Source organism: Spizellomyces punctatus (assembly GCF_000182565.1).
Source record: "Spizellomyces punctatus DAOM BR117 chromosome Unknown supercont1.18, whole genome shotgun sequence".
Classification (NCBI taxonomy): domain Eukaryota; kingdom Fungi; phylum Chytridiomycota; class Chytridiomycetes; order Spizellomycetales; family Spizellomycetaceae; genus Spizellomyces; species Spizellomyces punctatus.
This window is the reverse complement of record NW_015971554.1, coordinates 260,385-272,725: the sequence shown is the minus strand read 5'-3', so window position 1 is coordinate 272,725 and position 12,341 is coordinate 260,385. Positions and strand designations below refer to the sequence as shown.

At 47.4% G+C, this 12,341-nt stretch overlaps 4 protein-coding genes across 4 annotated transcripts; 2 read left to right on the top strand and 2 right to left on the bottom strand.

Moving 5' to 3' along the window:
• Positions 1-35: 35 nt before the first annotated feature.
• Positions 36-2,096, bottom strand: SPPG_07930 (uncharacterized protein). The gene is made up of 8 exons (XM_016756080.1): positions 1,944-2,096; positions 1,769-1,883; positions 1,629-1,708; positions 1,488-1,565; positions 1,291-1,421; positions 761-1,214; positions 394-689; positions 36-334 (listed from the first exon to the last, which is right to left on the bottom strand). The coding sequence occupies exons 1-8, from the start codon at positions 2,050-2,052 to the stop codon at positions 263-265; spliced, it is 1,335 nt and encodes a 444-aa protein (XP_016604761.1). The 5' UTR covers positions 2,053-2,096; the 3' UTR covers positions 36-262.
• Positions 2,097-2,230: 134 nt separating this feature from the next.
• Positions 2,231-6,116, top strand: SPPG_07929 (uncharacterized protein; the record flags this gene model as incomplete). The annotated part of the gene is made up of 6 exons (XM_016756079.1): positions 2,231-2,411; positions 2,492-2,807; positions 2,875-3,685; positions 3,748-3,831; positions 3,891-4,791; positions 4,873-6,116. 6 exons carry the CDS (start codon positions 2,231-2,233, stop codon positions 5,988-5,990), a joined length of 3,411 nt encoding a protein of 1,136 aa, XP_016604760.1. The 3' UTR covers positions 5,991-6,116.
• Positions 5,991-8,842, bottom strand: SPPG_07928 (uncharacterized protein). Its single transcript, XM_016756078.1, has 3 exons — positions 7,960-8,842; positions 7,796-7,889; positions 5,991-7,723 (listed from the first exon to the last, which is right to left on the bottom strand). Exons 1-3 carry the CDS (start codon positions 8,745-8,747, stop codon positions 6,647-6,649), a joined length of 1,959 nt encoding a protein of 652 aa, XP_016604759.1. The 5' UTR covers positions 8,748-8,842; the 3' UTR covers positions 5,991-6,646.
• A 1,587-nt stretch (positions 8,843-10,429) lies between these two features.
• Positions 10,430-12,111, top strand: SPPG_07927 (uncharacterized protein). Its single transcript, XM_016756077.1, has 5 exons — positions 10,430-10,654; positions 10,718-10,917; positions 10,997-11,058; positions 11,126-11,727; positions 11,796-12,111. Exons 1-5 carry the CDS (start codon positions 10,463-10,465, stop codon positions 11,880-11,882), a joined length of 1,143 nt encoding a protein of 380 aa, XP_016604758.1. The 5' UTR covers positions 10,430-10,462; the 3' UTR covers positions 11,883-12,111.
• The last annotated feature ends 230 nt before the right edge of the window (positions 12,112-12,341 follow it).

Here is a 12,341-nt window from a genome sequence, read left to right as displayed (position 1 = left end):
GAAGATTGCTTAATGGATTACCAATAACATATGGATAATACACCAGTGTGGATTCGAACAATTTTGGCCGGGACAAAATGGCCATTGCATGAGGAACAGAGCATTAGGTCGAAAAAAGGCAAGCAGCTTGTGAAATGCGATCTGTGCTTTCCAAAAGAGGACTGCATGCGCCGTTCTAATGTAAATTTATACAAACATTTTCTACTCGCTCTCCTCATTCCTCTCCAGCAGTATGTACAATAATGTAATAGCGGCAGTCAGATCAGGCTCCGGTGCGTTGCCGCTTTAGGTCTTTTTGCGCAGAGGAAGGCGTCAAGGACGACCGCTTCTGCGGCTAACAACTTGGTCATTATCCTTCAAGAGTTTTACCGACAGAGACGATTAATAACTTACCACTGCAGAAGATCCACCTGCTTGTCCCCCGCCCATCACACGGGCCTTCACCCGCATCTTACTCAGCTCCAAATCGACTTTGTCGTACAGCTTTTTCACCTCCAGTAAAGTCTGGATGTTCATTTGCAGCTCGTTAAATTTTGCACACACTGGAGCGGTAGGCATATTCGGCTTTATCCCCAGCCCAAGTTCCTGCAGGAATTGGTGGACTCGGGGCACAAGGGCTGTTTTCGGTGCTGGAAGTTTTGAAGAACGCGCGAAGGCTCCCACTGGATATTTGATTTTGTGGGCAGAATCTAGAACATAAAGCCCCGGTCAGCCCTCCGATAATGAGCCATCACAGTCAGTAGGCGGCTGGCTACCATACCCTCCTCAGCCGCTGGTTCTTCTTTGACCTTGCTCCTTTTTCTTGCAGAGTTGCTAGGTCCTACTTCCATTACGGGGCTGCTCACATCTTCAGAGGACGCCCTCTTGGTTGAGCCCACGGATTTCCGTTTCTTCAGCTTCTCTACGTTTTTATCGATTGGCGTCAGCCCTTCTCTATTCGCCAAGCGCACTTCATTATCGTTGAGCAACTGCCAGACAGCTTCGCGTTCACGTTGCATTCGCTCTTCCTTTTGCTCACGACGACGGAGCTCCATAAAGAGATACTCTTCCTCTTTAATTTGTTCTGCAGTTCGGTTATAGAGAATTTCCAGATTCTTTTTGCGTTCGATTTCGCGGGCTTTATCGAAATTGTAGCCTGTTAGATCCTTTTTGTCCGGCTTACCGCGTGCTAGAAGGATGGCTCGCGCGGTTTGATAGTAGCGCTCCTTCAGATCCTATACATTGATACAACATGGAAGTCACTTCACACACTCTAAAAGTCATCAAGATGGACGCATAATTGCACCATACATCTATTGTTCGCGTGTGATTCGGCCAATCGTACCGGTCGAAGATAACAAACCAACGTAGATCGAATGCTTTACACAGAGAAAACAGATAGTCCGTTTCTTCTCTGGTCCAGCCAGATGACGCTGCTTTATCTAAAGTACCCGAAGATGCTACGTTCAGCATAAGCTGCAACTCATGTAGCGCATAGCTGCCCTTACCCTTCAGATGGGCGTTATATTCTTCCTCGGTGTAATCGACCATATCAACAATTTCGTTGAACTTTGCAAAGTAATAATCTGAATGCATTGAGGAGTTGGTCGGAGTTGATTCTTCCGCATCCAGACCAAAACAAAACCAACCTTCTGCATCGGTGGCTTTTACCCAATGATACAGTTCCAAGTTATCTCTTCGAGCTGGGTTGGTAAAGGAACGCCAAACCCTTTATATGCGCTTCGTTTAGGAAAGAGACAATGACGGAGCACATACGGTCACAACTTACCATGGCGAAACAGCTGTTCTCTTACTAAAATTCGGTCTAGCCTTGTACTTCTTTTTGGCAAGTACCATTGGTGGTGCACCGCCCGTCAATGAGAGTAGCTCGCGATTTAGACCATCTGTTCAAAAAAGGTGTCAATGACCGGTTGACTTAAACCTGCGCTTTGCACACCCCATACCGCTCTTCTTCTCCTTGACTCTCTCCGCTTTAACGGCGTTGCGTATCGATGAGGTTGTTTTCCCAGCGTCGGCCGGGAGCTGCAGGATATCCCGCACGTCGCTAGACATGCCTCGAGCCTTTCCAGGGAGCCTTTCCAGGTTGAGCAGATCTCGCTGGGCAGTCGGTTTCTTGGACTAGCACGCGAATATCGCTGATCACGTGCCCAACCGGTTGCATTGTGTTGAGAGCAGGGTCCATCTGCCTACTTCTTTGCCCAACCCCCCCAGGCCAGTTGTGAGATATGACATGGCATGTCCTGAGGTCAACGCCGACCCAGCGTCGCCATGCTCAGAATGCGGCAAACTCAAGGAGGATGTGAAGAGGTTGGGGGATGAAAAGCAAGCACTCTTGAAAAATGTGAAGGCGTTCAAGGAGAAGGCTATCCAAACGAACAAATTGGTCGAGTTTTGTAAAAATGCAGAAAAAGGTGGCTCTACACAACATTTTCTTTGGTTCTCGCTTTCAATATTTTTGACCTATATTATTCCTCTTTTTAATGTCTAAAAGAAAAAGCGGAAAATGCTGCAGAACTGGCAAAACTAAAGAGTGATCTGGGAAACACCGCTAAAGATCGCGACGAGGCAGTAGCGGAATTGATCAACCTACGCGAAGAGATAATCAAGATCCGTGAAGAGCTCATTGTCTCGAAGCAATCTGTTTCTCGATTAGCTAAAACCGAATCGGCACTGGCAAGCACAAAAGCGGAAGTGGTAAAACTGAAAGATGCAAACAATCACTGGCAGAGGCAGGTCATACAACAGAAGGTGGTGATTCAACAGTCCGAGAATACTCTGAACAAACTTCGGGAGGAGCATGCTCAAAAGTGCGTACCAAGGTGGCCATCCGCTCTGTGTCGCACCATACCAACTGATATCGTTTCTGGTTACTAGAGATGATCAGTTGAGAAAGCTGAAAGATGAAATGTGCAAGGCTAACGAGCTTCTATGTCAATCCGCGGAAGTGGCATCAAAGCAAGACGCGGTGAAGGTCGAGATGGATACACTACGAAAGCAGTTGGCCGAAGCAAGGATACAAGCTGTGGAGGCCGTGAAACTGGCTAAAAGTGCAGAAGAGCGGTGTACAATATTAGAAGAGGGGAAAATGTCCTTAGAGAATCAAGCTAAAGTACTTGAAAAGGGGAAGCTGGAGATTGAGACCCGGTGCAAAGATCAACTGCTTGAAATTTCTCAATTAAGAAAGAAAGATGAAGAGATCCACAAGCTCAAGGACATGCATTCAGAGATGGAGGCGAGGATGAAAGCAAAAGATGCGGAGATCCAAAATATGCGACAACGAGTAACGGCTGCTGAAACGTCTGGAAAGACTGAGGTACCCCGGTACAGGAAAAGCGACCAACGCAACGATGTAAATGAGGATGCTGCGACGGTCCAACAGCGTTATGACAATGAAATGCGACGGATGAGGGATCGCCTGAAAGAGTTTGAGGCGCAACTTCAAGACAAGGAGGAGACACTTCGTACTTGCAACAGTCGACTCGCTGATGAAAGGGCCAGGCACAAGGATGAAGTACGGCAGTTGCGGGCACAGCTCAGCAATGCAAGCGCACAGGCCAAAGAGCCTACTGTGCAAAAGGGAATTGAAAAACATATGGCACCTGATCAGTCAGAAGACGGGGTCTCTCGCCTTGTACGACAGATCGATCGTTTGAGAGGTGAAAACGCATCACTTTCGAAGCAGAAGGTATGTTCAGTGCCACCTGGTCCGACCGGGGGCCACCTTCTAATCATGAAGTCTTTACACAGATGGCGTTGCAAGAGTTGGTGACTGAGCAGCAGGTGCGCCTAAGTTGCTTGAAAAGAAAACTCACAAAAGTCGACAACGATGAGGTAGGCTGCTTGAGAAACGCTAATATAAAGAATCACATTAATCATTGTTTCACTTCCAGTTGCAGTCTGACCTGGAGGAGGATTACAAAGATCGACCTTCCAAGCGAAGGGCAACCCAAAATTCTGTGCAGACGTTGTCAGAAATAGTACCCACTCCGAGGTGTTCCCCTACTCCTACGGAAGACGAACTTGCTACCTCCCTTGACCTTGGAGCGTCGCCCATCACCACTGCGAGCCGTTCTCGCGCCCCTAGCATCGACTCCATTAGCACAACATCATCCGACAGGTACAAAACAAAGCCATTGCCTCCCAGTCGCTCCAGTGCTTTGGCTGCAAAGGAAAGAGATACAGGAGGAGCCAAAGCACCTAGCATGGCGGCTAAGTCAAAAGCGGCTCCCTCTGTAGAAAAGGTCAAGCGAAGGTCACGCACTATGTCAACAGGCAGCTCTACATCTTCGGGAGCATCAGAACCTGTAGGATCCTCACTGCCACCGAGATCAAATAGTACCCAACGTCAACCTGTGTCACGTACTGCATCCGGGGGTAAGCGAACTTCACTGCATGCGGACTCGGGTGGAAAAAAGACTTCAAGCGCAGGACAAACGACCTCTAATGCAGCAGCCACGGCCTCACGTAGTACAACCGATTCAATCAAAGCAAGTGTACCGCCCTCCTCTATATCGAAGCAAGCTCGCAGGCAATCTGCCGCTCTGGAGCCTCCAACCAAACTGCAGACAAGTGATCTTCAATTCAAACCCGCGGATAATGTCATCTCTCCCCCGCAACCGCCTTGTCCCATGGAATCGTCTGACCGCCTCTTTCCCAGTCGGCAAAAGGACCTTGCCGACCTCATGAGTAGAAAGATCCGGAAAGTTGTACCGGCGGAGAAAGCGCAGAAAACAAAACCGAGTTCTCCTGTGGTCAGTGGCCAAGGTTCGCCAGTTGTTGATGATGTCACGTGTGAGTCAGGGATATGTTGTTGCTTGTTATGCCCGTAACTACCATTTCCACAGCTGACACGGGCCTCTTTTTGTTCTGCAGTCATCAAGGACGTGCTTTTGAGCATTGATACGGACTCACCTGCAGCCCTCGTGGATTTCTTCAAAAACCCGCAAAGTCGAGCCGCTAGTGACTCTTACACCCTTCAATGCGCTTTAGACCAATGTTGGGGACATTTCCGGTCGCACGCTCTATTGATCGGAAGGGTAGGGGGTATCACTAAACCGAGTGCACCACCCATGTTGCGAAGCTTGCAAACATCCGAATATCTGCCTGTGCGTGAACGCCACATCATCTTATGCGTTTTCAGTTGGGCCGTGCGGTATGCCAGCAAGAAACTCTTGGACAAAATAATGACATGGATCCATCACACGCTCGTCACCACGTCGGCTACCAAACGCAGCTTGGGGCGCGCGTGTCGCATGATTCGAGCTTTCACAACTTGGTGTCGTTTTACAAACGATCTGCAACGGTGTCGCGTATTGTGTTACGACCTATTACGAGAGGTTGGTGCTGTGAGTGATTGTATCATTATGTTGGACAACGTGAGCAAAATGTGGCCCGAAGCGTTACGGCCGTCTGACCGGTCGGATCCGGTTTTCGATTCGTTTCAGGCGATCGTTACTGCTTTGACCACTGATGGGGTGGGCGTATTTGACAAGTGCGAATTGGGAACATTGAAGGCGGGGACATTAACACCAGAGGACTTGCTGACGAGACAGATGAATACAGTCTTGAATGACTCATCAATTGGATCGAACGCGCGGTTTTCCGTTGCTTTTGTCAAATCTGTTGAACTATGTGGGCAGCAATTGCCTTGGGAAAAACGCTATGCCGTGATTCAGCAGTTGTGGGCCCAGCTCAATGACCCCGACAAGGCACCATTTTCACTCTCGCTCATCTCAGGATTAGCCAGAGGTTCCATGGGAGATTTCCAGCCTTTGCCAGGGGTTGAATGGTTTAGGGATCAGTTGGAGAAACTTTTGTCACTGAATGACGAGAACCAGGAGATGCAAGAAGACGTTGCGATGGCTGTATTGAATTTGAGCTGGGGCAAGGTTTCAAGTTTGCGACGAGTGTGGGAATGGGCCAACGGAAAGACTTTGGGAGGTAATTTGACAAGGGATTTGAAAGCTGTTGGGAGAATTGTAAACAGATGAGGTTCGACTCGTGTATTATATACTTGGCAGTATTAATGACTTGTGTACAAAACATTGGCTTATATTAAACGTTCCATAAAATTCAAGACTGGCTTAATCTTGAGCGCACGTCCAATACAATTCTCTACAACTGTTTACAACCATGTCCAATATTCTCTGCCTCCAGAGATTCTTTCTTCAGCTGCCGACTAGTCAACCGCTGTATTGTCGGGTAGCAATCTCAATCTCACCCGTAAAAGGTGACACCATGTGTCGCCAAAGAAAACGTGCGTAATAAGTAGGGGTGTACCTTGGTTCCCGGTAGCAGAGTGTAAAAACCGGCGTATCTATGAGCATATGTTGGCTCAAGTCTCAAGTTTCTAAATCTCTTTTATACAGGTGCGTTTTCCGGGACTTGCAGCACATGCATTAACCGCCGCATTGTGCACCGAGTCAAGGACGCAGCAAAACGGGGTCGCGAAAGATTCCATTTGACCGTGTCAGTCGGACGACGCCGGCAAAATAAAGAGTCCGATCACCCATGTAGACGACAATAAATGCAGCCAACGACAGTCGTTCTCGATTGGAATATTGGGAGAGGCAAGTATCCAGTATCACTCCTTTTGAAACTTTCAGGTTCATTTGGCCACTCAACGTGCTCTGGAAATCAAGCTGTGTCACCCGGACAATTTTGCTTTCGCAATCATAGCCAGTAGAGATAGCTTCGTGAACGGTTTGGAGAGGTAGTCATTCATCCCAGCTTTTAAACAGTTTTCGCGATCGGTTTTGAACGCATTCGCAGTTAAGCCAACAATGAATATTTCACGGCCTTGGGTCGTCTTCCTAATTTCGCGGGTGGCCTCCAGGCCGTCCAGTACCGGCATATTCAAGTCGCAGAAAAGCATGTGATAGGATTCATTCTTTTTCACCATGTCCACAGCTTGGCGGCCGTTATCAGCCACGTCGACGGTAAAGTCACGCAGCATCCGCTTAAGAAGAGATTGGGTAACCTTGTTGTCTTCAGCGACAAGGATACGCATGCTGCCCATCTTGTCGGGAACAGGCACCTCTTGTGGAAGGACGTGCGCTTTAGGCAGTTTAAAAAGGACTGTGAAAGTTGATCCCTTATTTTCCTCGCTAGTTACTTCGATGGACCCATCCATGGCATTTACGAGCTTCTTGACGATCGATAATCCCAATCCCGTCCCACCAAATCGGCGGCTCGTTGATGCGTCTGCTTGGGTAAACGGATTGAACAGCCGTTGTATTACTTGCTCCGACATACCAATGCCTGTGTCTCGGACCGATATGGTGAGGTTCACTCTGTCGGCATTGTCCACTGTCCACGTGTTGGTAACAAAGACGTATCCACCAGGCATTGTAAACTTTACAGCATTGCTGACAAGGTTTAACAAAATCTGCTTCAGTCGAGTGGAATCGCCAATCACGTTGGGCCCATCGTACGAGTCGACTCGTAGAGTAACCTCCTTTCCAAGATCTTTAGAAATGGCGCGAACATCATCCAGAATCTCGGCTACACTGGTTACACGTAGATCTAAATCAACCTTTCCAGCGGTCAGCTTGCTGTAATCAAGGATATCGTTGATCAAGGATAAGAGCGTGGTTGCAGCCCGTCTAGCGTTGGACATGTACTCTTTTTGGGTCTCGTCCATGGGTGTTTCGTCCATTAGCTCGACGTGTCCAATAATGGATGTGAGAGGAGTGCGCAATTCATGACTCATGGTTGCTAGAAACTATTCACGTGGCATCTCGGAATAAGAAAGTAAAACTCAACAGCAAATACAAAGTACAGTCCAAAAACTCACCACGTCTTTGTGCTTGGATTCAATGAGCGCCTCTTCCTTTGCCCTAGTCAATTCCATTTCAGCAAAGACTTGGGAGGTAATATCTTGCGCCGTCCTGCAGTCAATCGCCATAACGTTAGAAGCTGAATATTGTCAAAGAACACCATTGTACACTTGATACGAACCCACGGAGCCCTTGAATCTTTCCGTCGCGGATCACAGGCTTTCCATATCCGCGAATATAGACCTCCTTCCTGTCCGACTCCCTTCGAATCCGCTGTATGATGTGGTATGAGTCTCCATTCAACAAAGCTTCGCTAACCGCCTTGTCAATCTTTTCTCGATCCTCTGGCGCGACACACTTCCAATATCTATCGTAAGTGATCCTGTTGGCTTCATATGTATCCGGTTCCATGCCAAATATTCGGAAAAACTCGTCGGATGCATTAATCCACCGGACGCCAGTTTTTTCGTCCTCTCTTAGCTCCCAGTTGCCAAGGTGGGTCAGCGCCTGTGCGTCTGCCAGCATATCCCGCTGCTTTTCCACCAATTTCGACTCTTCCGAGAATCCCTTGATGGCCTCCACGCTGTAATTCAAGACATACGGACTTGCGATAGCTGTAATGGCGGAGACGCCTGCCGTCAGATATCTATCGGCAATAACCCATTCAACGCCCATATGGCTGGCATCCAGAAAGTGCCCGATTCCGCAAAATAGAATAAATGCAACAAAGAGTCCCCCTACGCATTTTTGATACAAAGTCGTTGATGGGAGCTTGAAGACAAAGAAGGCCAGTTCTACCGGAATGGCAAAGTAGGAAGCACCAATAACAGCATCCGCCCAAGGAACGGTGAGTTTGGTGCTAACATCGGGTAGCGTTTGCGCGCCTATTTGGCCTGATGACTCTACGGGAACCGGAAGAGCCCAGGCGCGTTCGAGCAGGAATCCAAGTAACAACAATACTACATCCATTGGAAAGCCAGGTAGTCGTCATTCAATGTCGTTATTGCTCAAGAGAAGCGTGCTCATCCTTCTCCTGTCCCATCGGACCTCCCCCAGGGATTGCAGTTCAAACCAAAGGGTCAAGTCAGGCGAGAGCGTGCCGATCCGGAATCACGTGTAATGCTGATGTCATCTGTCTGGAAAATGACATGCTATTCTGATTAGTCGTTTTCTTCAGGGGCATGTGTGTTTTTTTTGGTTGTGTTGAATGCGCATAGGAATTGGAAAGCATTGTGTTTGGTCTTTTTTGCAATGGTTTGATGGTTTACGACCGTTTCATTCGAGCGAGTCTCGGGCGTCTCGGGCATTCCAACATGTCAAGGTCATTGGACATGCAGCGGTCGCGTTCGTTACAAGAACGGTATAAAACCAACGAGCATCCCCGCGATCGATGGGAATGCTTGACGCCTTGATTCACAAAAGCTAGCAATGAACGTTAACAATCGCAACAAAAAAAGAGATTGCGCACTCGACTTTTTGTCTTGAGAGAGATTCGAACTTGCAAATCACGTGTTACCTTTCGGACATCTCATTTCACACTTGTAGTTGAAACGGTTGCAAAAGTGTGACATTTCCCCCAAGGACACCAAAGTAAGCGCAATATGCGAGTAGTTCATTGGGGTTAAACGAGTGCAAAGGAATAAAATATCAGCTCATCCATTGCTCTTTTGCATTTTGGTACTTTGCCTCTTCAAAAGTGGCTGTTTTTTGGTGCAAAACGGCCAAGGTCCAAATGAAAGAAAAAAAAAAAGGACGGGCATCGTTCGGAAACCTTGAACGATGTGGCCAGAAATAAAGCAGGAAAAAAGCAATCGTAACACGTTAGACAAAGCATAAAACACCCTCGGATGTTCATGGCTTTGCTTTTGTTCCAAACGTTTTGTTGTGTCGTCACAACGAATAAAATTGGGGCTCAAAACACACAAGACAAAGGAAAGTTGCTCAAAAAGTGTGAAAATCGTCCAAAGCCAAAAAAAGAGACAACATATGCTTTTTGAAATGGGTGCTCAGCTGTGATCTGGGGGCAGCGTTACGTTTGTTCGCGTACTTAACCAGATTCGGCTTGCCTTTTCGTACTCGCCTTTTGTTGGGTTGGACGGGTTGTGTTCCGGAAAGTTTCTTTCAAAAAAATCTTTGGGCAGCTTGTTACCCACACACCAGCTGCCATATGCCTTCAAGGGAAAGTGTCCGCACCCACCCGGTGGAGCTAGTACGACATCATTCCCCCTGATTTCCAGCTGCTCTCGTCTAATGATCGTCCAGTTGGCCAGCCTTTTTTTTTTTTTGTTTGTTTGCTACTTGAAATATCATTATGCTGTCGTGCACAGTGGGCTGATATTTTCAGTCTCTGCACTCAAACCGTGAATCCTGGCTGTCCTATATACCTTGTACAATCCGCAATTCCATCAGGGATTCGCCATTTGACCGTTGCTACTATTTCTTGGCTCACATAACAATTTGGCACCATTTCTCCATTCTTGTGGTCGCCAATGCTTCCGAAGGAAGGAAATAACAGATTACACCGATAGCCTGCCTTCACGAATTCTGGTTGCAACCTGGCCTCCCTGTCCCTACTGTCTTACCTCTTGGGCGGCTTGGACTGTGATTACTACGAAAATAAAATATCTGGACCTGGCATTCCTTTCTCTATCTTCAATTCTCTTTCATCCTAGCAATCTGCATCCATGGTCATCTCCTCCCAAGGCGGGCCGCCTTTGGAAGATTTCTCAAACGGTAGTTGGATTCCCCACAGTCCCGGTGAAAAAGCGATAAACTTTACTTCGCTCGCAGTAAACATCGTGAATGTATGCGGAAATAGCTTCATCTTCTATCTGTTTGCCACTGACCGCGGGCTAAGAGAAGCGAGAACCTTTTTGGTATAACCTTTGTTGTTTTGTTAAAGCAATTATTGAGAGTACTGACATTGCATTTTTGCAAAGATCCTGAACCTCGCGGTAGCGGATTTCTTGTGGGGCGGGTCAGCAGGATTTACAGAATTGTGGAATGGTATCGCCGGCGGATTCGCAACCGGACCAGCTGGGTGTCAAATTGTCTTGTTCCTTGCTGCTTTGGGAATTGCGGTATCTATGCAAACCCTAATGTGGATTTCGGTCGACCGATGGCTCCATATTGTGCATGAGTAAGTCATCTAGTGTCTTTATCCGCTGTGGCTCGCCTTGCACGAACGGCGTCACTGACGCTCTTGCCAAACATTTTAGGAGGCCAAGCCCGTCATCCGTCATCATGTACATCATCGTCTTGGTTTGGTCGGTCGCAATCTGTACGTACCTGAGTTTTTGGCCAGATGAGATATGTGCTCTTTGTCATGACACTGTCTATTTTTATAGCATTCTCCACATGGCTCATGTTGGCCTCTCGCCCAGCCGGCGGCGCAATCATTGCAGCTACCCACACATACTGCGACGCTCCATGGTTCATACAAACACCCCTGATGAAAAGTGTCGCCTATTTTACCCTCACCTGCTACGTGTTCTTCCTGACGGTGATGGCCCTTTGCTATGGCACAATATACCGTAAATTCCGACGAGTGCGTGCCCGCATTGCACGGCTCACCGTCCGGTCATTGGGCTCCGCAACAACTGGGTCATCCCTTTCCTCTCAATGGAGCGCGACATTTCCAGCCGAATTAGGCGTACAGCGATCAAAAGAGGACAGCGCTGTATCAGATGTTCTCGAAATGGGTGTTGGGCGTAGCAGTCAAACAGATCGATCAGAAAGAATACGAAGAAGAAGGGAAAGAGGGCAGTTGATGGAACAAGAACAGCAAGAGGAGCGAGCGGTGGTCTTCAAGTTTGTCACTCTTGTGGCTTTCTTTTCTGTGTCGTGGGGATTTTGGGTGTTGGGAGTGGTGGCCTATGAAACGTTTACCAGCAAGCCATCCCCGGCGAATCTTACTGGAATGGGAGCCATCATGGCGTACACCAACTCAGTATGTGTCACACCTCTATGCATTTCAAGTTGTGTCGTTTGTCAAACTCACCGTCATCTCTGTATTAGGCCGTAAACCCATTCCTATTTATCTTCCTTGACAAGCGTTTTATGTCATCAGCAAGAAATGCATTGGGCTTGTACCAATATAACTAAGAAAATCGAATACGCCAAGTACTTTATTCTAATCGACTGATAGCCTTGATCTCATATGACGAAAAGAAATGTTGTTTTTCCTTTTTCGGCAGACTGTAATTCGTTGCAGTTGCCATGTGTATGTAGTTTTTTGATGTAACGTTTTAAGATTAAGTTGTAAATTGTTCATTAAGTGGTAATAGTGGTAGTGATAGTCGGATTAATGGCGATATTAGAGTAGTAATTGGGTTTTCTTCTGATACCTCAACAATAGTTATCGTTGAGATTGCTTGCATTTGCCGAATATGTGACCTCTCTGTCAGGCGTTATCAGTTGGATTTCTTTGACGCAAAGTCACAATCATAGTCCATGACTGCATCATCTCTTTGTATGACCCTTGGACACAACCATTTTCCCGTTGCGCAGTTTTGCATGACAATATCCGTCCAACATCCATTGAAAAAAAAAGATAAACAAAAA